General features: G+C 25.6%; 1 protein-coding gene across 2 annotated transcripts; it reads right to left on the bottom strand.

Annotated features, from left to right (window-relative positions):
• Positions 1 to 8,111: 8,111 nt before the first annotated feature.
• On the bottom strand, positions 8,112 to 13,164 carry LOC8277274 (heterogeneous nuclear ribonucleoprotein 1). 2 transcript variants are annotated; one of them, XM_048369944.1, is made up of 5 exons: positions 12,856 to 13,164; positions 12,638 to 12,735; positions 12,086 to 12,309; positions 9,787 to 10,987; positions 8,112 to 8,517 (listed from the first exon to the last, which is right to left on the bottom strand). In XM_048369944.1, the coding sequence occupies exons 3-5, from the start codon at positions 12,305 to 12,307 to the stop codon at positions 8,504 to 8,506; spliced, it is 1,437 nt and encodes a 478-aa protein (XP_048225901.1). In that variant the 5' UTR covers positions 12,308 to 12,309; positions 12,638 to 12,735; positions 12,856 to 13,164; the 3' UTR covers positions 8,112 to 8,503. The 2 variants fall into 2 exon arrangements, with proteins under 2 accessions (XP_048225901.1, XP_048225900.1); XM_048369943.1 differs by having other exon boundaries at positions 12,600 to 12,735; positions 12,856 to 13,162.
• Between the last annotated feature and the right edge of the window lie 11,703 nt (positions 13,165 to 24,867).

The raw sequence follows: 24,867 nt of genomic DNA, 5'->3' as shown, positions 1-24,867 counted from the left end.
CATTGCCTTAAAACAAAAAAATAATTATTGTTATTTGTTCAAGCCCTCAATCTTGAACAAATATCACTCATGTCTAAATTTGTAACTTCCATAATCTTTAAATATTTTAATGGTAAAAAGTATGGGAAAGTCCTTATACTTTGACCGAAGTCCAATTATAAGCCTATCAATATAAGTATCTCACTCAAATCTTCATATTTTACAAAATAGTTTAATTAAATCCAAAAGGCTGACATTATTAATATGCTTGGTAGTGGTAGGATCCACTTAAATGAAGATTGAGTTGATGATTGGAGGTCGATTAAGGGGACTAAGGTATATTATTTTTCTATTAAAAAATTTAATGGATTCTATTATTAACAAACATATTAAAAATTTAAAATTTAAATTTAAATTGAATAAACAAATAATAGGAAACTAAGTGAGATACTTTCAACAATGGAGATGTAATTAAATTTTTTGGGATTGTCAGCATCTATTTTCCAGATTTAGAAATCAAAGGAATTATGAAAAATTTAATGATAAAAGTTACTATATTTTTCGAGTCTCGAAGAATTGATGATGATCAAATCACAGCTAGGGTTACGAATAATTGAGCTAAATATTAGTTTTTAAAATCAAATTGGACTAAATTGATAAAAAAAAGTTAAGTTTTTAAATCAAAATCAATCAAATAGCCAAGTTCAGAGCTAAAATATAAATGTTTACATGTTTGCCAACCTAGAGAGCCAATCGGCTTTCCATACAGCCGATCGACTGTACACAAATTCGATCGGCTCTGTCACACAGCTTATCAGCTCTGTATAGTGTTGGTATACCTAAACTCAGGTTTTCGTGTCGTTTTTCGATTTTAAATATTGATAATTATAAAAAAAAGATATTCAGAATGATTTTATTGATAAATTCTAGCTTTTAATCATTCTCTATAATTAAATAGATAGTTATCAATAATTATCCTACTTACCTTAAACATCTGTATTTATAGATTGAAAGGATTTTGATAAATCTCTTTTAATTATTGATAATTCTTTGAAGTTTTCAATAATTAAAAAGATGATTATCCTGACCTCTAGAGTTTCCTCCAGTTCCTTTATAAATAGAAAAGGAAGCCCTAAGCTCAGGGGTTAGCAACTGTGTACAGCACGATCAGTAAGATCTTAGCATATTTACTATGATTTCCAAAAGCAAACACCAAAACCTACTAAACACTCTAGATCTCTAATCCATCTCTAGATCAACTTTCTCATCTACCCTTGAGACTCAAGGATCTGCTCAATACGGTGACAACTTGAGAATTTCTAAATACTTATACCTCTCATCATCTTTTCTTTCATTTTTCTCTTTATAATTATTTTTGTTTTTTATTAGGCATGATTAGGATCTATTCATGTGATTTGTGATGTTAGATCTAGATTTTATGTAAATCTGACAACTCCCTATGAATCCATATGTTAGAGTTTTGAATCTAATAATTTATGTTAAGCATGGTAGAGTCCAAAATCTGATAACTACATGAGTATGCATGATAGATTTAGATTTGTATGTGATTCTATTAGGAAATGATTTGGGCATTGAATTGTTGTTTTGTTATCTATTTTGAATAGTTACCATATTTGATTAGGTTTATTTACTATAAGTGCATTTTATTTTCAATCATGTTGTTTTGTCTTAAAGGATGGTTCAATCATGCAATTTAGTGTGTTTCTCACGTGTATTGATCATATTTTATATTTTTATGCATGTTTCACGGAATTTGAAGCATTTGGTGTTAAAATAGGCTTAGAAACCTCTCTAGAGCCGATCAGCTCTATGCACAGCCGATCATTATACAGCCAATCACTTGTTTGTTCAACAGTCGCCCGTTTTGCTGATTTCTGGAGATTTTAGATGATTTCTGGTCTTTAATACATATTTTAGCTAATTTCTAGTTGTTTTAGTTGAAAGAGGGTTGTAACAGCTTTGTAATTTTTCTGCTTTCTTTTATTTTGCTAACTTGTGATGACAAATTGCTTGACTGATTGATATTAAACTGATCATGTAGACTTAGAGATTTTAATTTGAATTTTGGCATGAAAATTATAGTCCATTAAGTTAAGAAAATGGTAATTTGATCTAAAAGTAAAATTAATTGGACTTAGGCGGCTTTACCATGCTAATAACTAAATTGACCCACTTAGACTTAGGTGAATTAAAATAGGCTTTGCATGTAAAATATAGTCAATCTAGGATAAAGACTTAATAATTGAAGCATAATTTATAATTGGGCTAGATTAGGTGAGTCTCTTTGTACATAATTGAATAGTTAACTTAGGCTAATCATATAAAATGGGAAATTACGCTAAAGCTAAAATGGACTAGACTTAGGTGGACCTCACATGTTGTAGTATTTGGTGTGTAAAAATTAAAGAGAATTTCACAAAATGCGATCCACTTTTTTTAAAATATATTTTTCATTGTAGCTTTGTTTAATTTTATGGTGTCAATATTTCGTTTTTACATTTTTTAAAACTTTTTATTTCACTTTTACGGTTTTCAGTTTTTTCTCTCATACCCTTCATTCTTGTGCACGAATTCTTTATTCTAAGTTCCACTTTCTCCATTTTTGCAATCTCTTTCTCTTTTTTTCTTCATTTTTCTTTCTTTTTTTTTTATTTTGGGTACATGAGTGATTTGATTTTTTATATATTTGTATGTTATTATTAACTCCATTGAATATTTATGTAGAAACTATTGATTGAGTATAATATTTATTTTAAATAGATTTCTGTTTGTTATTTTATAGTTTATGTTTTTTTATACTGTAGTTTATGTTGCTATCTTTTTTTTTATGTTTTTATTTATTTTCTAATTATGGTAAAAAAATGTACTGTTATTTTTTATTTTTTATCATTCTATTATTTACGTTTTCGGTATATTATTTTTAAAAAAATATGTAATTTGTTGTTTATTCTTTGTTTTTGTTTGGTTTATGTTTTGTTATCCTATAATTTATTTATTATTCAGTTTGTTGCTTTATTATTATTTTTTTATTTTTTTATTTTTTTCTATTTTCTTTATTTATTAATGTGTTTTTTTCTTTATATTGTAGATTTGAGAATTTAAGGTATCACCAAATGAACATTTTACATCAAAATTTGGACATGATATGTCAGATGAGGTATTGTTGAATTTGAAGTCCGACCTGTCATATGCTCAACTTCAACTAATTAGAAAAACTTGCTTTAGTTATTTTTTTGATATGCCTGACTATAAATCTCAATCTCAACTTGTACATTGTTTGCTGCTTAGGAAGTTAGTGCAACCTAATAGTAATGAGCTGTGGGTATGTGTTAGTGGAAATCATTTAAGATTTTCTATTCAAGAGTTTGCTCTTATTACTTGATTAAATTGTGTTAGGAACATGAATATTTTTTTTTGTTAATCACAATAATATGTTATTGAGTAAGTATTTTGGTGGTATGAATATGATTAAGAAGCAAGATATTGAGGATTATTTTATTTCGCAAAGGTGAGAGTGCGATGAGGATGCTATTAAATTTGTTGTTTTGTATTTTGTTCACTTGTTTCTGTTTTCTTCTCCTAAGAAAAAACTTATTTATAAGGAGGATATAGATATTGTTGATAGTGAAAATTTTAATAATTATGCTTGGGATAAGGATGTTTTCAATTTTACTTTGGAATCTTTAAAGGAGAGATTGATAGAGTGAAAAATAAGAGGGGATAGTTCATTTTATAGGTTGATTGGTTTTCCCTTAGCCTTACAAATTTAGTTTTTTGAGTGTTGCCCTTATGTTAGTGGAAAGTTTGTTATTTGAAACGACAATCATCTTAGTCTTCCACGTATTCTAAAGTGGCCAACATCTCTACAGCCAACTTGTAGTAATTTTTTGAGGAATTTGTTTGCTCTTTCTACTAAAAGGTAATTTTTTTGCTTTTGTTATTTATTTTTTTATTTATGTTTAAATTGACTTTTGGTTTTCTTTTGGTATTTTTTGCAGCTGAGAAATTTAAGTCCCATTACTGATGAAAGATTAAACTTAAAATTAGTATGATTTTTCAATAAGGGTAAGGCGATTGGTATTGAGAAAAATGGATCTGAACAGGATGACAATGATAATGATTTCAAATTTTCTATCCGTCCAAGAGTTGTTGAAATTTCTAATTCAAGAGAACCAGAAGTTGTTATATTAAATTTTGAAATTAAAAAGCAGATGACCAAACTTATAATACTCAGAAGAAACTCTCTAATGATTTCTTCTTTCAAGCTATTTTTGGAGTAAAAAATTATTGTAAATTTCTCATTTTTTAAGAATTATATTGAATAAAAATTTATTGAATTGTTTGATTTGTTGAATTCTATTAATTATATGTTGCAGATAAGTGGAATTCATAGTTCTATTTTTGTTGACAAGGATTTTGAAGTGTTATTAATTTTTTTATTTAGTTTATTTTATTTTATATTTACTTATTTTGATTTGTGTATTTTTTTCTCAACAGTTTGTTGACAAGTTTAGTAAAGAGACAAGAAATGATAATGAGACTGTTAAAAACTCAATCGTTGTTGTTTCATGTCACCACCACCTCCCATGACCATAATTGGGAAATAACTGCACCACCACCACTTAGGGCCGAGCATGGATCTCGGTGATTTTCGTCTAAACCGAATAATCGTACCGAAAAATACCAAAACCGAAATAACCGAAATTTTTTATAACCAAATTGAACTGATCCGAATTTTTTTACTATTATGGTATGGTACTGGTTCTTTAGTAAAAGTCGTACCATAACCGTACCAGAACCGATCCGTCTTGTACTAATCCAGACCAAACCGTAGAACCGAATTTTTTACATATATTTATTAATAATTATTTATATTATATAAATAATACCTATTAAAAATAACTATAATATTATAAAATACTTTATACTCTATAAAAAATTATTTTATATTTATCATTTTATATAATTCAAACAATGATTATCGAAATAAGAAAAAAATACTACATATTAAAAGTAACTATAATATTATAATGTACTTTATACTCTATAAAAAAATATAAGTTATATATTAATATATCATATAGTATACTGATACTAATATACATTACTCTAATACTAAATTTATAATTTATTAGCTACTAACTTAACTCTAATACATTTTCTTACCACATACTACAAGCCTATACCTAACAATTTGAACACACCGTCTTTCTCTTTAGAACACATCACCACACCTTCCATTTTGCAATTCAAAAAGACAAAATTCCTAAGGCAAATTTCTGGACAGAAAATCAAAAGAAAGAAGGAAGAAATTGGCTCGTCTAGACGTCTTCCTATTTAGAACACACCGCCGCACCTCTCAATTTTTAATACAGAAAGACAAAATCCCTAAGGTAAATTTCTAGACAGAAAATCAAAAGAAAGAAGGAAGAAATTGGCTCGCCTAGACGTCTTCCTCTTTAGCGCCACATATAATTGGCTCGCAGAAAGGCAGAAGCAAGAATTGGCTCGCGTAAACATCTTCCTCGTTAGCGCTCTCTCTTCCCATAGCTGGCCGCCATTGCTCAGTCTCGGGTATTTTTTTTTTACTTTTTTACTTTTATTTTTGCTGGGTAGATTATTGGCTGTAACTGCGAAAAATATTTTGTTTTAATGATTACCATCTGCAAAATATTTTTATGCTAGCAGTAACATATATTTTAATGGTTTATATTTGAACATTGAATGAATTATTATATTTACAAGTGACAAAATTGCAAAACATGTTGTTCAAGAATGTGATTGCAATTCTAATTCAGATTTTCATGCTACTTTCTTTAGGTTGGTAATCATATTTTCTCCAAATATATTTGATTAAAGTAGTGTTTTTAAAATTTTTTAGAACCGAAAATAGCACCGAACCATACTGTATTTAACCGTAAAAGTTAGTACAATACGGTACGGATCCTTTTATATTTGATATGGTACTGGTACCTTCAACTTTAGAAAAATCGAGGTTTAATATGGTACTGGTGATTTATAGATAACCAAATTGGACCGATCCGTGCTCAGCCCTACCACCACCAATCAACTGTGAAAGAACTTCACGACCAATATTTCTTATACTCGCACAAAAAAAAGAAAATCTTTTGATGAGTTTGGGTAATACCAATTGATGGCAACAAACGGGAGATGGAAGGCAGGAAGGGCAGGCGATGACAGCGAGCAGCAGAAAGGGCACGCGACTCTCGCCAACCGATCCACCTTCAACAGCCACCCTCTTCAATAGCTCCGTCGGCAATGAGAATAAAAAATGAAAAGCATTTAGTAACAATTCTTCAAGCTTTTGTGCAGTTGAGTCAGATTGAGAGGGGATGGGAGACAGGAAAGATAAGCTACAATCCTTCAAGATTTAATATGGTGGTTGGAAGTTTTGTGATTGTTTATGTCGTATTGTCTTTTTCTTTTTAATTGATTGTATGTTTCATTTTCTTTTTAAGTACTAATTATAATTTTATTGATTTTTACTATAGTTTGTTTTGTTTTTTTTATTTATTTATTTTGATTTAATTTATTTAAAGAAAATAAAATAAAATAAAAGATTTGTCATCATATTTTTTATTTGTATTTAAAATGGATCCGGTTGTTAACAAGGTAATTGACACCACTATAAACTTAACATGTAGTAAAAAAAAAAATTAAGAAAGCTAGAAAGTATATTTAAGACATTTTGAATCATGATGATTCATTTGTATTTATACATTTATAATGTATCTTAAAAATAAAATTAATAAAATTTATTTAAAAGGGTGTTTAGCATAGCCGTTGGAGAGAAGCCGGTAGGTATTCAGCTCTAAACTAAATTTCATAATTTTTAAAAAAAATTATTGATAGCTTTTGAGACTTTTATTTCCCATAGTTTTATTCTCTATTAATTTAATTATAATAACTAAATTATCTTTTTTTTTTTAATTTAAAACTCTAAATTAAAAATTCTAAACAAATCATGTCTCCGCCATACACAAGTTTTAAGTTTTTCTTTAATCTTATATAAAATTATTTTTCATATAACTACACTGCAAATTGCTACTTCATCAACAAACAACACATATGCTAATTTTTCTTTCTCTTATTTTAGTTTTTATAATTTCTATAGTAATTTTTGTTTATAATTGTCATAGTGATTTTTGTTATGTAATTCCGTTTCAATTTTTAAATTAATTTTTTTTATTTAAAAAATATTTGGTACCGATTTAGGTTTTATTCTTTTTAATAAAATATAAAACAAAATTAACGTGAAATATCTTACAGTAAACTACTATAATTATTCTATCCAATATTTTCTTCATATTACAATTTTATTTATTTATTTATTGAATCAGCAATCTTGCTATGAAAGTAATTTCACAATAATGGTTTACATATATATACCGTTAAATTGATCAAATGAATATATAATGAGCAACGGCTATGAATAATTTTAGCAAATATAATTATCAATTAGCTATTCTGTTATTAGCTTAGCCAAACATGCCTAAATATCAATTTTATGAATTAAATTCTTGAAATCTGGACATTTATTTTCATTTCTAATGAAAACAAATCTGCCTCGTGAGGATGGAAAATTAACACCATGAACTAAAAATTTTAAATTTTGACTAAAAAGAATATATCAAGTGAAATGGAATAATATAAAATTTAAAGTTCCCTTCTGCTGCAGAATATTTATGTAATTGACAAATTGACAGCATGCAGACAGAACCCCTAATTAATTATTAACTGAACCATCTTTCTCTTTCCATTTACAACCAAGTCATTCTGCTTAATATCTATATGTTCCAAAAAGATGGCATGCACCTAAGCAGATAAACTGGTTTAAGCCAAATTAGTGCATCATCTATTAAATGAAGTCTAAATACACAAATGCCAGTAAGAAACATGATTGATCTAATCAATAACTATGTAATAACTTGTTTTTTGGATGTGTTCTTGGTTATTTCATACTAAAAAAAAAACATCTTTTACTGTGCTGATGAACAACTAACCGAGTACTTGTAACATAAATAACTTACTTGACAAGAACCAGCAATTTGCTGGATATCACAGCAGAAAAAGAAGAATTGAACCCAAAATAGTGTAAAAAAAAAAGAAAAAAATAATGTTCATCCTTTGTTGTATCGCTGTGTTCACCAGCGATGCACGATACAGTAATTCTGCGTATACCCCGCAAACTGATTTTACATCTTAATCAAATTTCAAGGAAAAGAAAAAACCTATATCATAAAAAATTATGAAAAGAACAAAAAAAGAAAAGAAAAAGAAAAGAAACATCAAAGCTCAAACCTTACAGGGAACTCCTTGTGACTGCACTCTATGATAAATTCATTAAAACAGGCAAACCAATTAGCCCTAATCAACTTCTCAATTAAACTGCAACTTCTGGACAAGGGAAATGTACGATACTCGCTTAATCAGATATATTTCACCTACAATATAACCTCTTGACATTCACATCATAATCATCCTAAGCTGCAATTCCTGCAACAGACAATATAAAAGAAAACAGCTTGTAAATACCACAACAGTGACAGCATGTTAGTTGTAGAAAAAAGCATTTAACAGACTTTGCACTTTGTTTGGATGTAGAATTTGGATGTGAAAAAAAAACAGATTTACCTCAAGTATTACAGAAAATAGTTAGGTCCATGAATGTACAAAAAAAGCCACTATAATCAGAACTTTATAAAGAACCTTACATGAGTATAATTTGAAATGCCTCTAAAGAGAAGTAAAATCCACCGCAAAACATATGTCGTCTTCCACATTTGTGAATTAATTCAATCAAAAAATTGTGCGAAGTTTCGTTCAAACAATCACTAAACTCATATTCTTGCACAAAGAGCCCCTCATTTGAAATTCTTCCATTCAATCACAGCATTCATTTTCGAGCTCAAAATGAAAGCCATAATCAATGAAGAAATTGGGGGTCAATGAGTATCCTTTTGGTGACTTCTAGATGATGATCAGGGTAAATAAGTATTGATGTTTGCTCTGGAGCCTCATTCATTTAGTCCCTAATTTAATAACTTCTGGATAAATGGAATAAAAAAAAATCTACATCACTAATTGGCAATTAACAAGCAGGAGAGGTAAATTATGTTTTGAGTCTGCATATCCCTAGAAGACGAAAAATAAAAATAAAAAAGCAACTCAAGGAAAAGAGTGGAAGATTTAAGGTCTCAAATAACAAAGATTTGTGAAGTTGAAAAATGCATAAAGGTCTATTAGCTGAAGATCTCATATGCAATCATACATGTAATACATGATAATTAATATGCATGGCATACCAGTTAACAGATGGGGAAAAACATGTCTAATGAGAGATTCAATTTCATGTGTCTTGCCGCAGCAAGCCAAAAGATTGCCACATCTCAAATCCAATTATTTATCTCTTAAAACCAGTAACTGCAATGTAGAGGTCATGAAGCATGCAATTGGAAACTACTAGACAGAGAAAGAGAGATGATATACTGAAATGGCCTTCCTCATTCTTAAAATGCATGACTTTTTTTTTTTAACTTAAAAAATGCACATGAATGAATCCATACACAGTTGCTGAATCAACTAAATGGTAAACTTGACCATCATGCTGGAGTTAGAGATAATAATGGAACACAATGTTTCCATTAACCCTTTCTGTGCTTTCTATTTCTTATCTCTATTCTTAATTTGAGTTGGGGGGGCAGGTGTTATTAATTTCTTCTAAGTTAGAAAAAGTTTATAAGAATAAATGGACTGAAACATTACCTCTATTTGCTTGTCTACTGGCAACACTATAACCACCAACATAACCAGCAGAATTTTTGGTCACGACATCTGAAGCTGCATTTCCAAGCCCGAAGCCAAATGAGCCAGAACCCTCTAGCTCTAACGGTGAAGATCGCCAAGCAGAATCCCCATACAGTGAGATATTCTCATAAATGTCTCCATAAGGTCCATTATAGCCATCATTTGATGCAGTATGAGATGAAACTGGCGCAACACTTGTCCCACTATTTCTTCCATACCCTATCCCTCCTAGACCAACACTGAGATCACCATTGTTATAGCTAAGGCTGCCATTGCTAAAGGCGGAGCTGGCACCTCCACCTTGACCAGAACTAGCTGATGAACCCCAGAGCGCTCCAATACTGCCAAAGGAACCTATTCCTGGATTCCCAGTTCCAGAGCCCAAAAAGCTACTAGAGTTTGTGGAGTTTGAAGAATGATTAATAGTCCCATTACCCCACAAAGTTCGAGCCGGCGAATTTAAGACAGAACTATTTCCAACATTGCCTCCATTATAACCAATAGGGCTATCATACCTGCTTGAATTTCCATTATATGAAGGACTCAGTCGCCCATAGCCAAGGTTAGAACTTAGGTTTGAATTTCCCCCATAACTAGGACTCAACCCCTGCTCATAATTTAGCCCCATCCCAAAACCAGGACCAAATGGAGAAAAGTTACTCCGACCAACAGTAGCAGGACTGAACCTACCATCCATTCTAACACCAAGTCCTCCAGTTGAATTTGGACTGTATCCCTGAGTGTAACTACTCAGGAAGCTACCAACTCTATTTGGACCATAATTATACCCATTTAACTGGGTCCGAGTTGGCCCTGGTGATAATTCTTTCGGGACAGCGCGCTTGACCTCAACCATTTTACCATTGAGTTCATGGAAGGTTTTATGGAGCACTTTATCCACTGCTTCTTCTGAATCATAAGTAATAAATCCAAACCCTCTAGGGCGTTGAGTATTGTGGTCATACATAACCACGACATCTGTAATTGTCCCAAATTGATCAAAGTACTTCTTAAAGTCACTCTCTGTGACTGTAGATGCTAAGCCTCCTACAAATATCTTCTTAGTACGAGCTGGACTAGGCGATCCATGTATGCTGCTGCTACTGTTTCTGTTCAGAATGTTTTGATCCTCCCTAGGTACTGCCTTCTTTGCCTCAACCTGAGAATTGAAATAATGAAAAGTCTACACCATATTTCCAATCTGTAGAAAATCTTAGTTTGAATCTTCTCATATTGTAATTTAATTAAGAATTAATCAAAATGTTATGTAATTACCATACATGAGCATAGATGCTGAAAATGAAGAAACCAGATAAAAATTATTTCTTCTCATGAATGTTAGAGTAGATTTATATTATTAAGGATTCCAGAACTGTCTAGTAATATGGCTTAAGCTTACGTGAAAAGTAGGAACGCAGATTAACAGTTTTCTAATTCAAAAAAGTTACAATTAATGTTGCACATGACACATCTGCTTGTAAAGGCTAATATAAAATCATTCAGCTGCTCAACAGCGAACCAATTGACCCTGAAAAGTGACCATTGGTGTTTTAACTATCAAGAAACTATTAAGTTGCAGCAAACCTACCAAAATTAAGGTACTCAAAAGTAGTATCCGTTATCTAGAAGAGACCAAGTTCCCTATCATCTCATTTAATTGTAGCACCCACATTTTTCCCATTAGCATCACTCTATTGAATGAGATTAATTACTGTCTTCTTTACTGATACCCAACTGTACCTTCCAATTGAATGGACTCTTGAGGAAGCCACCCCTGATAACATGTAGCACAGTTTCTTTCTTTCCAAACAATATCTGTCAATTCTAAAAGAGGGAGTTTATTCTGTTTTTGAATTTATTATTTCTTTTCAGCATGTAAGTTGCCAAAATCTGAACTTTGATACTGATAATCCTATGTTTCAGGAATTAATACAGTGCTCCCATCTGAAATTTATATGTTTCTTTTAATTTTTTTTTTTTTTTCATTTGTCCAATTATGAGATGTAACCAATAAAATACCACCACCAACCCCACAAGCAAATGAAAATGACTGAATCGATTGTTCATCAATAGAGTACCATCAATTATCTGTAGTTATCATCGCATTTTATTCAACCACAGCATTACAATGCTCAAAATTCATTTACCTGGGAAGTCTCTCACTAAAAGAGAAAAAAAAAAGATGGAACCAGAAATAAAACAGTGAACAACAATGAACCCAGCTCGAATTGATGAGAATTCAGGCGTAAGAACTTACATTTCTACCATCTATTAGGTGTTTTTCCATCACAACCCTCTCAGCAACAGCAGGGTCTGCAAAAACAACAAAACCAAAGCCCCGGGCACGACCTGTAGCACGATCCTTCATAATCACAGCTTCCATGACTTCGCCAAAGACCTGGAAGTACTCCCTTAGACGGTCTTCATTTGTATCCCATGAAATCCCACCGATGAATAACTTTCCAAGCTCCATTTCCATTTCTGCATACGAATCCCATCAGGAAAATCCGCCAACAAATGCAAAAATAATCATAGAACCGAACATATCATAAAAAATAAAAAAAACCGTTTCATGTTGTATACCAATCAAACACCAGATCTAACTGGTCACAACAAGAACATTATACAGCACAATACATACTAGCATAAGATAATATAAACAATGTATAGTAGAGCAATACGTAGATTAAAACAATTAGATAGACAATATCATAATGCGGATAAAACGAAGACATAGGAAAAAATAAAATAAAAAATATATATGTATATACCTTTGTCAAAAGAAATAAAACAAAGCTTGGATATTTACAAATATTTACGAAATGGGTAGTCTTGGATTCAATCCAAAAGCATATATATAACCTCCAAGCGATCAAATATGGATCATCAACCAACAATCCAGGATTCCTATAGGAAAAACCAATAAGAAAAAGATCAAATTTTAGTTAAGGAATGAGTAAAAGATCCAAAACCCAGACGGTATAATCAAAGAAAAGATGCTGCAAGATTAGAAAATATTGAATTTACCAAAAGAAAACGGAAAACAGCGGGAATCTAAGATCTGAGAGGAGGCATAAGAAGAAGAAGAAGAGGAAGAAGAGAGGGCCAGAGAGAGAGACCACCCTCTTTTTTTGCTCTCTCCCTCTCTTTGTCTATCTTAATCTTATGTGTGGATTCTTGTAATTACTGTTGATGATTCAATTTAGATTATATATTTATATGACCAACAAAATGTAAATAAATATTAATATTTTTTTCTTTGTATCAGAGACACAATGAAATGACAGAGAAAATGGGTTTTACACCATCATCAACGACAACAAAAATAATGGGCTGCATATATTTATAAGTATGTGTGTATATATTTATATATAGCATGATATATAGAGAGAGAGAAAGTGAAAGAGAGGTTTGGCTATCCTCTTGTGTAAGAAAGTTACAATAAGAGAAAGATGGTGCAGATGGTGATTTCCCATGTTTAATGAGGTTTTTCTTTTTTTCCTTTTGGAATAAAAATAATAAATTTTTTTAAGATTTTTCTTTTTTATGATAATTTTGCACTAAATCCATAATCAAATTCTTCACTCTTTCTGACCAGGCTTTTCTCAAAATAGACCCTGTTTTACTGTTCCTCTTTTTTCTTTTTCTTATATAATAGTTCTGTTTCTTTTGTTTAAGTTGTTAAAGAATTGCACTTTATTAACCCATCTAGAACTAAAATTGCCCTACTTGTTGCAAAGAATTAATAAGATTTTATTATCACTAATACTAGTTGTATCCACATTTAAGAATAATCATATTGATAGAATTATATTATTTCCTTGGACTAATTCTCTATTTTCTTCTTGTCTAATAACAATATTCAATAACCTTATTATTATGATTTTGCAATTTGTTTATTAACTTGTTAGTCTATGCCAATCAATTCAAAATAAGTGTCTTTTGAGTCTTCAAATCTACTTTGCTTGTAATTTGTTTTTCTTACTATTAGTCAGATTGGACCTTTGGGTTAAGAGTGGTCACTTAAAAATATTTAAATTACTATATTAAAAACAAAACTACAATAAGAAAGTAGAAGATCAAAATCCTCAACTTTCATACTCTTTTATATCTATGTACTATTTTAATTTTATCAGTGTTAACTGAGAATATAAATTAGTAGTGTTTTAATGTAAATTGGTAATTAAAATCAAAACATACATGTTAAATATCAAAAACAATTATCTTAATAATTTTAAAAAATGGTATGGCTTTTATTCTTTCTCTAACAATGTTATTTTTTTTATTACTTTTTATAATAAAACATGTGGTTAAAATTAATTTTGTTTACTAGCATTATAAATAATTTATTTAGATAACCAATTTACTTGTGGTTGTACACTTCGATTATTTTTTAATTATAATGGACATATAAAATGTGTTTATAAAACATAATATAATTATTAATATATATATATAATTATCTATTATAATTTAAGAATAAATATTTTAGAATTTTATTAATATAAAATAACTTTAAAATATTAATTAATTAATTTATTAGTTATATATTATGAATATTATTAATAGGCTATTTTGAAATTAAAATTATAGCATAATTAGAAAAATGACTTGTTAATTTATATATTAGCATAATCTTTTGTATCAATAATAATAAATATTATCAAAAATAATATGTATTTTAATAAATATATCTCTTAATATATTAATTATATATAAATAAAATACTACTTTATGATTAGAAGTCACTATATGATAAGAAAACATAAATTATTAATTAATATAATATCTTAAATATAATTAACCTATAATTTTATTGTATTAGAATCATTATTTAATTAAATAATTAATTAATATATTAAATATATTAATGTTAAAAATAATTAAAAATTATATATAAATTTAAATTTTATACTTAAAAAGTTATATTCAAAATAGAGACAAATGATAACTTTTAACTCACGATTACATATATGTGTTTGACTATAAGTAAAATTAATTAATTTAAGGTTTATATATACAATTATACTTTCTCTTGCTAAATAAAATAAAATTACATTCACTAATGTAGTTTAACCAAAAAGTTCAGAAAATTAAGAAGTGAACAGATTTAGGATTTATTGTTGGCATTAGTTCATAAAAAGATGCCTATGGGTATTTTTTTAATTTCCAAAATTGTTATGAACTAATACCCAGAGACAATCTAATTTTATTAATAAATCAAGATAACATTCAATTCAACAAATCAATTTTTTGTATTTACATTAAATAAATATTAAGTTATCAATATAATTGTTCTCCTACAAAACATTGAACTCTGTTTTAATACAAATATTACCTAATTATTGAATTACGAATTAGCATTATTTTAAATGTTTTTTTAAGTCAAAACAAGTTCAAAATAATAACAAATTATGTAAACTTAGTTGTCTATCTATTTATTATACAAATTATTGTAACTTCATTGATTATAAATAGTTTTAAATTTAAAGACTAAATTTATATTTTTATATAAAAATAAAAATATATAAAATTTTAATAATAATAAATTAAATATATATAAAAAAAGATAAAAAAATAGCATAATAAACAATATCATATCATATCCAATATTTCAATATTCTTTTTTTTTAATTGATAATAAAAATATAATTAATAATTTAATTTTTACTATTAGAATAATTATTTAATTAATAATTAATATATTAATTATACTTATATAAATTAACACTAAATATATAACAAACATAAATTTATTTTTAGAGTTCAACTTGTATCCATAAGAATTATAAACTAAAATTACATATAAATATGTAAAAGTATATTATAAAAAGAATAAAATGATCATGTGTTGCACGAGCAAATTGCTAGTGGTATAAAACTTTCATTTGGATTACAAAAGAGAGGGAGAGGGAGAGAGAGAGAGAGAGAGAGAATTTCCTCTCTTTATGTAATGCAATCCAATTTTTTTGGGTGTCCTTTCGATTAGAAAATCCAAAAGTATACTAAAAGAAATTCCTCATTTTATTCTTATACCACTACAATGGGCATGCATTTATTATGGCTAAATTTTAAATTTCAAATGGCAATTAGTAAAAGAATAAAGGTCTATTTATTCAGTTATTTTTATATGTACTAATAATACACATTGGTTCCTTATTTAATTGTCAAATAATTATTCCCCTACAAGAATAAAATGACTATTAAACATATCTTTATATTATAATATATTATTTTATTTTTCTTTTTATCTTTTTTATTTGAACATAACTTATTAATATTATCATATTTAGATAAAATATGAATTCACGCTTTATATCATATAGTCTTATATTTATCTTTTATTAGGAATTATATCAAAATAATATATAGTCGTACAACATTATATATTATTTATTATGAAAAGTTAATAATGAATTACTATTTATTATTCAATAGACATATATTAAAGTACAAATATTTGATTTCAATACAAAATAATATTATATTCAAATTCATTATTTAAATATATAGTTATTAAATAATTTCAAACTTATTATTGAAATGATTATAAATATCATTAAACATCTTGGAATTCTAAAAGAATGTTAGTGTTGTTTATCCATTGTTTTCTATTTACATTTAATATAATTTCAACTTAAAACAATTGTACAAAATATTAAAATCTCATTTTAACCAATTAAATTCAAAAAAACTGTGTCAACTTTTTAGACATTTATAGACAAAAAAAAAAAAAGGACAAGAAGAATAAAAATTCAGGAGAGAGCCAAAATCTTGAAATAATACATATGATGATTACTTTCTTGAAGGCTTTTAGTAAAATATTTTGGTTTATCAATATGCCATGCCATGGTTAATTAGAACACCTTTTACAATAATTTATGCATATTTTATTGTTTACAACCTTTATAATAATAATAACTTAATCCCACAATCTTATTTAATAAATAAATAAACGTTTCTCTTTTGTTAGAGGAAAAAAGAAAAAGGTGTTTAATTGATAAATAAATAAAAAATCAATTTAGTCTAGTTATTATTGATGCTTATATGCGATTGGAAAAACAATTCTTATTTAAGCTCACTAATATTAAAAATATAATAAATATAAAACTATGCATCGTTATTATATTTATGTATCAAATTAATATCTATATATAAAAAAAATATTTATAGATATCAAGATTTTAGAAGTTGACATACTATTTGAGGACAAGTTGTTTCTAACATTTTGGAGGCTCTAGACAATTTTAAAAAAAAAAAGTCTTAATTTTTTATTTTTATATATTTTTTTAATAAAATTAAAATCTTATTAAGTTAATAAATTTCAAATGCAATATTATTAATTATAAGAGTCAACATTATTAATAATAATAAAATAAAAAAATATTTAAGTATAACCTAAGCATCTTAATGCTATATAAAAAACTAACTTATAAAGTTTAGAATAATGCGAATTCTAATCCATAATCATAAACCACACTAATTCAACAAATAAAATTGAATAATACATTACTATTTAAGAAGAAAAGTTGACACTCTTTTTAATTTTTCATGTAAAATTTTTAATTAAAATGTTGTAATGAGGTTTTGCTACTATTTATTTTCAATAGACAAAATTGCTAATCGTTCAATCTCTCTTATGACATAGTTTATTGCAGGTATTTTGGATTAAGAGTATAAATATATTGGATGTTTTGTTTAAATAATATAGATAATTTTTTTAAGATCAACATAATATAGTTAAAAGCCACAATATTATATATATATATATATATATATGAAAGTAGTATTCTATATATATCTTTTTATTTGGCAACTTGTATGAATTTACACTAATTCTCTAAATTGGGAGAATTTTAATTTTTTTAAAGTATAAAAGAGCATTACATGCAGTAATAAATTTATTTAATTATTAAATTAGATGTAAGGGTAAAATTTAAAAAATACATGTGGTTTGACGCTTTTTCACTTGAGGGATAAAAATATTTTTTGTATCAAAGAAGTACCATGTGTTTTATTTTCTTAGCATCTTTTGGATAAACATTTATATTTATATTATTTTTTATATAGTGTTGCATGTATTTAAGATTTTATTTAAAAAATTATCTTTAAAATTTAATTAAAATCAAAAAATATATATTTTTAACAATTTGTTATAATTACAAAAATATCTAATGCTAAATTACTTAACAATACTTATATTATTAAAAATTTATATCTTTATTAAAATTTAAAATTTAAAAAATGAGAAAAATATTAAATATATCTAAAAATGCTTAAAATTTAAAACATGTATTACTCATTTAAAACAAAAAAATATTTATGCCTCTTAAATGTAAAAGCGTCAAACCACATAGTAATTTTTTAAATTTTATCCTGCATTTAAAGTATAGCCTCTTATTTATTATAAGAAATTTAAGCTATTAAATTCAAGTTAATGTTTACCATTAATTCTCATAATCAATATTCTATAATATTACTATCTCTATATATAATTTTTAAAGAGTATATATATCTATCTTTACTTTTTTGTTGCTCCACATGTCCCAATTAGCATATGCATGCCACTTGACATAAATAAAAAAAAAATTAACATAGACCTTAGCACTTCTTTAGAAGTCATTTGTAATTCTTAATCTTTCTTTATACAAATAATCAATTATAATCTTAATGATGTTTTATTAATATCATAATATGCAAGAAAAGAAAAACTTCTTATCTCTTTTTATACGAGTGAGAGTTTCTTTTTCTTTTGACAATTTTTTATGTAATTGTTTTCTTCTCTTAAATCTTTATATATTATATATATTTCGTTTTAAGTTGGTCTTGATTGTTTTCTTTTCTATTCTCACTTTGAATATAAATTTATTGGATAACAACTTAAATAAATTTATATATATATATATAAAAGTAGTGTTTTACACATATTTTATATTTCTTATATGTTGATTTATATAAATTTTAATGCTAATTCTCTAAATTATACAAATTTTAATCTTTTAAGAGAAGCTTCAGACACTACATTGGATAAATTAAATTAAAAGTCTAATTGAAAATATTAATTAAATTTTATAATGGTTATCAATCTTTTTTAATAAAACCATAATCTCTCAAATTACTACAAATTGAATACAATTAATAGAGTCTTAGAAAATAAAAAGACACTTTTAATTTTTCAAGACACTTTTTCTTAAAAGATAAAAAGACATTTATTAAAAAAATAAAAAGACAAGACCTTACAGTTTTTAAGAACAAATTTATCTAAAACACATTACTAATTAATTTGAGACATGCAAAATGTTTGGAAAATAATAGGTAGATTAATTACAAAGCTTTTGCTAAAATCTATATATATATATATATATATATATATATATATAAACTAGATTTTAACATTAATTATTTTATTGTACATAGAAGCCTATGTGATTTTTAACTCTATTTTCTAAATTCCTTTTTAATTTATATTTCTTAATTCATAGAATAGTATATCTATCATTAATTTATATTTTTTAATTTATTTTTTTATTCTTTCTCTTTTTCAAATTTTTTGTTATATTGTTTTTAAAATATTTTTATTTTTATGAAAATTAGTTGACACTTAACAGCTTATCTAGTGCAATTTAAAGGTAAAATTTTTATATTCTTCTTTATTTATAATTTTTTAATTTTTTCTATTTTTATGAGAATTAATTATTTTATTAGTTAAATAATTATTTTCTTTTTAAATTGTATTCTATTAAGATCAATTCTAATTTTTGTTATTTTAGTTTTAATCATTTATATATGATATTTACAGTTAAAAGTTTAAAATTACTTATCACTGACCAAATCAAATTTTTAATATTGTATATGATGTTAATTCATTTAAATGAATTTTCAGTAATTTCATTGAGTATAATAATTGTGACTTTCTAAAATTCGTGAGTAATAATATAATATATAAAGTAGTTGGATTTTATTTAGAAAAATTAGAAAACCATATTATAATTTAAAAATTAAATTCGTTTGGAAATTTTTATTTCATCTTATTATATGTACATGAACTTTAAATGATATTTTATTTTATTTTATTCAAATTAAATATTTTAATTAATAACAATATTGTGAATTTTAATATAAATTATTCTATTAATTTCCGTGCAAATATTATCTAATTAACTCTATATTAAAGCACTTAACTCTATATCAGTTGGAGACCACGACCGACTTTTAAAATTATATTTAAATATTTTTAAATTTTTTACACAATATTTAGCTAAAATTTATGAATTTTATTTGTGACTCTATTACATAATCAAATTTACATAACCAACATAATCAAATTTATGTTGACACTTAATAGCTTTATCTATTATCATAACTTATTTATTTAGTTTTCATATTAAATTTTTGACTGCATTGATTAATTTTTTAATATATATTTTTTTTAATAAAAATAATTTACTTCTGATTATATAAGGAAAGTTACTTACCAATACATTTTTGGTGTTTGGAGCATTTTGAAAAATATTACTTTTCTTCAATAATAAACTATCAAAATATTTAAATTATAATTAAACATAAAAGAATTTTCCAACAAGGGCCAAAGGTAGCCATAGGTCATTGAAAGTGATTAGCCGCAATTCATACATTAATTGATATATATATATATATATATATATATATATATAGGTTTTTTCTTTTTAAATATCTTTCATCATAATGTTTTTATCGTACTAATGACTAAAAATGTGCAAACTATTTTTAAAAATTTTCTGAGAAAACTAATAACTTTTCATTGAATATCTTAATAACTATTATTTAAAAATATTTAATTAAACCTAGTAATTGAATTATAATGAAACCAAAAATATTTAAGAAAAATGAAATAATTTTGGGCAAAATATGTTTCTATTACTGAGTTTTGATTATATTGACGTTTTCACACTTCTTTTTTAAAAAATGGAATTCAAAGATTATTAAGTTTTGGTTTCATCTATATTTAAATCATTATGTTAGATTTTTTAGATAGTCAATTCAGTAAATATTTTTTTAATAAAATAAATTCACTTTATTCTTGAACTTATTTTTAATCATCAAACTAAACATAATAAATTCTTTTATTATTTTAATTGTTCTAATTTTTGTTTAGTACAATCTAATCATAGTATTTAAAAATATCATTCAATAATTAATATGATATCAGCATTTAATTTTTTTCAAATTAATAAAATAGTATACCTAAAATAATAAAGAATTTATTCACTTTTAATGTTGTTCAAAGAAATTAAAATAACATTACAAATTAATTAAAAAAAATAAAGAATCATAAGTTCACAATTATATGATATTTTCATAATTTATCAAAATAATAGAGAATTAAATATATTTAAATATATTGAATTCATAAATGATCTAATATATAAATAATCTTTAAAATACCTAAATTTTTAATTTTAGTGCGATAAACTATTATTTAATTATGTTTTGTTAGACATTAGAATTAAGTTAAGCTAAAACTAAAAATCGCTTTTACTCGATAAAAAACAATAATTGTATTGTGTTGAATACTAAGTTTAAGAAGCAAATTAAGCTTTTTGTTGATTTAACTCTTTGTTTAGTTAAGATGATATCAGAATTTAATAATCATTAAATTGAGTTTCGAAACAAGAGGTATCAAAGTGTCAATATAAACAAAAGTAATGACATATAAATATGAATTTATCTAAAACTTTGGTTAAATAAATATTTATGAAAGAATATCACTTTATCAAGTAAAACAATGTAAAATATCTTAATAAATATTTATTTAATTTTATTTTTTAAGACGGTTTTATAAGTGAATTAAGTTTGAGTTGAATAAGCTTAAACTCAATTAGATTCATGATTTCATTTATTATAAATTTATTAATTACCTTAACTGATATAATAATTTTTTATTTTAATTTAACTGTTATCTTTATTTTAATTTAACTATAAAGATTTATGAAAAAATATCACTTTATCAAGTAAAACAATATAAAATATCTCAATAAATATTTATTTTATTTTATTTCTTAGGATGTATTTTATAAGTGAATTAAGTTGGAGCTTAATAAACTTTAACTCAATTAAATTCATGATTTGATTTATTATAAAAATATAATGCTTTTTTATTCTAAAATAATTGTTATTTTTTAATAATTTATTTAAATTAATTTTTTTACAAATTTTATAAAATTTACTAAATCTATACCACTACAAAAATAAAATAAAAAAATTAATGTTATATTAAATATATAAAAATAATAGATAATTAAAATTATTTTTAATCGAAAAGAAAATAGATAATATGAAATAGAGAAAGTACATAGAATTTAATTTCAACTTAAAAGTTACTCTAATATTATTTAATAATATACATAGAGATATTTATATATACTTACAAATAATTCCCCAATTTCATTTGCAACCTGATTAGATGCTCTTATAATGTCCAACCACTAAGTTTACATAGGTACAGTCAGCAAAAGCAATAGAAAATGAATTAAAAGAAAAGGTGGGTGGAATTGTTTTCCCCTTGCTTTCCGGATAAGAAACAATTGCTCGTAACTGAGAAAATTAATATAATCAATTAGATGAGATTTCAGTTCCTTTGGTTTGGAGAAAGGAATGTGTCTTTTCCTTATCCGATCTTTAAAATATTATGTTTCAAGTTGCAAATATGAGTAATATTTTTGCAAACAATATGGACTAAATATTTATAATGCATAATAAAATAAATACAATTAAAAGTGGAATTATTTATTATATATTTCTCTAATTATCAATTACTTACATATGTTATATATCATTTTAAAAGAAAATTAATGACTAATAAATTTTATTTTAAATTCCACGAGGCTTGAGCCTGACGTGCATTTCAAATAAATAAATCTTAAACTTTATGAGGACTAAGTAAAGTCATTTAATAATAATAATAATAATAAATCTTTTTCCGAATTTATCTTTCACTTAAAAATAATAATATTTAAATAACAACTCACCAAATCATTTTCTTTTTTGAAAATTCCTAAATGTTTGATATTATATTATGTATTATCTGTCTATATGGACAAAATTAGTTTTCGGTGAAATAGAATCATGGACATGACGGATGTTCCCAAATGGGCAAATTATGCACCCATTTGAAGTTCTTATCCAATTAAGAGAAATAAAAGTAAATATAATAATAGGATTGCACTATTATACTAACTAATAATTTAATATTTGATAAGAGATTAGCTTGTCATATAATTTAATAATCAATTAAAAACTGATATATGATTGATATTCTCACTTATAAAAATTGAGAAAGTTTTTATTTTGAACATTCAGATCCATTAGTTACTAATAATATGGTTACAAAATAAAATACAGCGTGTCACAAATTAATAAAGGAAATTCTAATAACTTCAACTCTTTTCTTTAAAAAAACAAAAGAATCCAAATATTATATGTATTATAAATAATGAAAAAAAGAAAACAGAAGCACATGATTGCTTGATGTAGAGGCAAAAGGCAAGTCCATGGAATAAAGTAGTGATATCTAAAGAAGGTGGTGGTGAGTTTTGAAAATATCTAAAAGTTTGATAGGTGAAACTGAGAAATCACATCCCACTGGTAGATAGACAGTTAATTGATTAAGCCTACATTTGTTTTTGAATAGATAAGATTGCCATTAAAAACAAATATTTTGATTAAAATTAATAAATAAAAACTCTGCAAAGAAAAGCTTTTGATCTAAAAAAATTAAGAGAAAGTTGGAGATGTGTGAAAGACAGAAAGGATTGCTTGTCTTCCCACTAATCCATTACAAACCCAACAGATAGATCACCACATCAACATTTTTGGTATACAGTGCACATGCATGACGTTTTATGGATTGCTACTTCATTTCTCCTCTATTTTCTAATTCTTCCCTTTTTCTTTTATTTATCTATATGAATATAATAAGAAAGCTGTAAGATTTTAATCCAAAGACATTATTAAGTTGCTGTAAGAGTTTTATCCATACGGGGTAATGGGATTTTGAAGCAAATTATAGATAAATGAGAATGAAATTTTAATTATCTTAAACAAAATGAAATTCTATAGAATGAAATATTATATGTGTTTGCACATTAATTTGTGAGGCAAATAGATAAAGAAGAAAGTTTTTTGTATTAGAATTTTACACAAAATAATATTTTTTATTAAAAGAATGTAACGTATGTAATATAATATTTCTACGGAATAACCAATGAAAAAAATAGTTATTTAATATGAAAAAGTTATTCTAATACTTATGGACAAAGATTAATTATTATGGAATAGCTATTTAATTTTGTAGAATACTTATATCATAATAAAATAAAAAATGATTATTTTATATATTAAGGAATAGTATATTTTTTTGATTATTTGTTTGACTAGTTTTTTTTTATGTGTAAAAAGATAAAGAAAAAAGCCCTTAAGAAGATAATTAAATCCTAGTATTTGATTTTATCTCAATTTTAATCTCAATATTCTTAAAAGATTTCAATTAAATCCAATTTACTAATTCTGTTTGCTCCTCCATTAATAACGGGATCTACTGTAATTTATATCCAACAATAAAAAGATATTTAGCCTCACATTATTTTACTAAGATTAAGAATAAAAATACTAAAAATTAATAATGTTGAGATTCTTGTTTCTAGAAGAGTTGTTAGGGCTGTTAGGATATGATAAGTATTTATCTTTTAAATTTAGAGTCTAGCTATTAAGAGGTTGTTATTTAGTTTCTATCAAAGTCTTACATATGAGTATAAATATAAGGCTGATGTATCTCTTTTTTGATAGTAGAATACAATAATGAAAACTTAATTCTTATCTTCTCTCTTTCAAGTTGGTATCAGAGCCGACCCAAAAAAAAAGAGCCTTGAAACACTTAAAACAACATGAGTAGTAAAGATAGTGAACCATCTGGATTGAAACCTATTATCATTCAATCTTAAGGAGCATTCAATGCAGGAATTACGCTTACAAATCAAATTATATGACGTACGGTCCCAACTA

This window comes from Ricinus communis, chromosome 10 (genome assembly GCF_019578655.1).
Source record: "Ricinus communis isolate WT05 ecotype wild-type chromosome 10, ASM1957865v1, whole genome shotgun sequence".
Taxonomy (NCBI): domain Eukaryota; kingdom Viridiplantae; phylum Streptophyta; class Magnoliopsida; order Malpighiales; family Euphorbiaceae; genus Ricinus; species Ricinus communis.
Note: the sequence above shows the minus strand (reverse complement) of the source record. Positions and strands in the feature narration are given on the sequence as shown.

What these genes read in the sequence shown, in the direction of transcription:
- LOC8277274 (XM_048369944.1), bottom strand. Translation starts at nt 12,307, where the DNA reads ATGGAAATGGAGCTTGGAAAGTTATTCATCGGTGGGATTTCATGGGAT. An exon ending in ACCTAATAGATGGTAGAAAT is followed by an intron (nt 10,988 to 12,085) that starts GTAAGTTCTTAC and finishes TTCAATTCTCAG; the next exon opens with GTTGAGGCAAAGAAGGCAGT.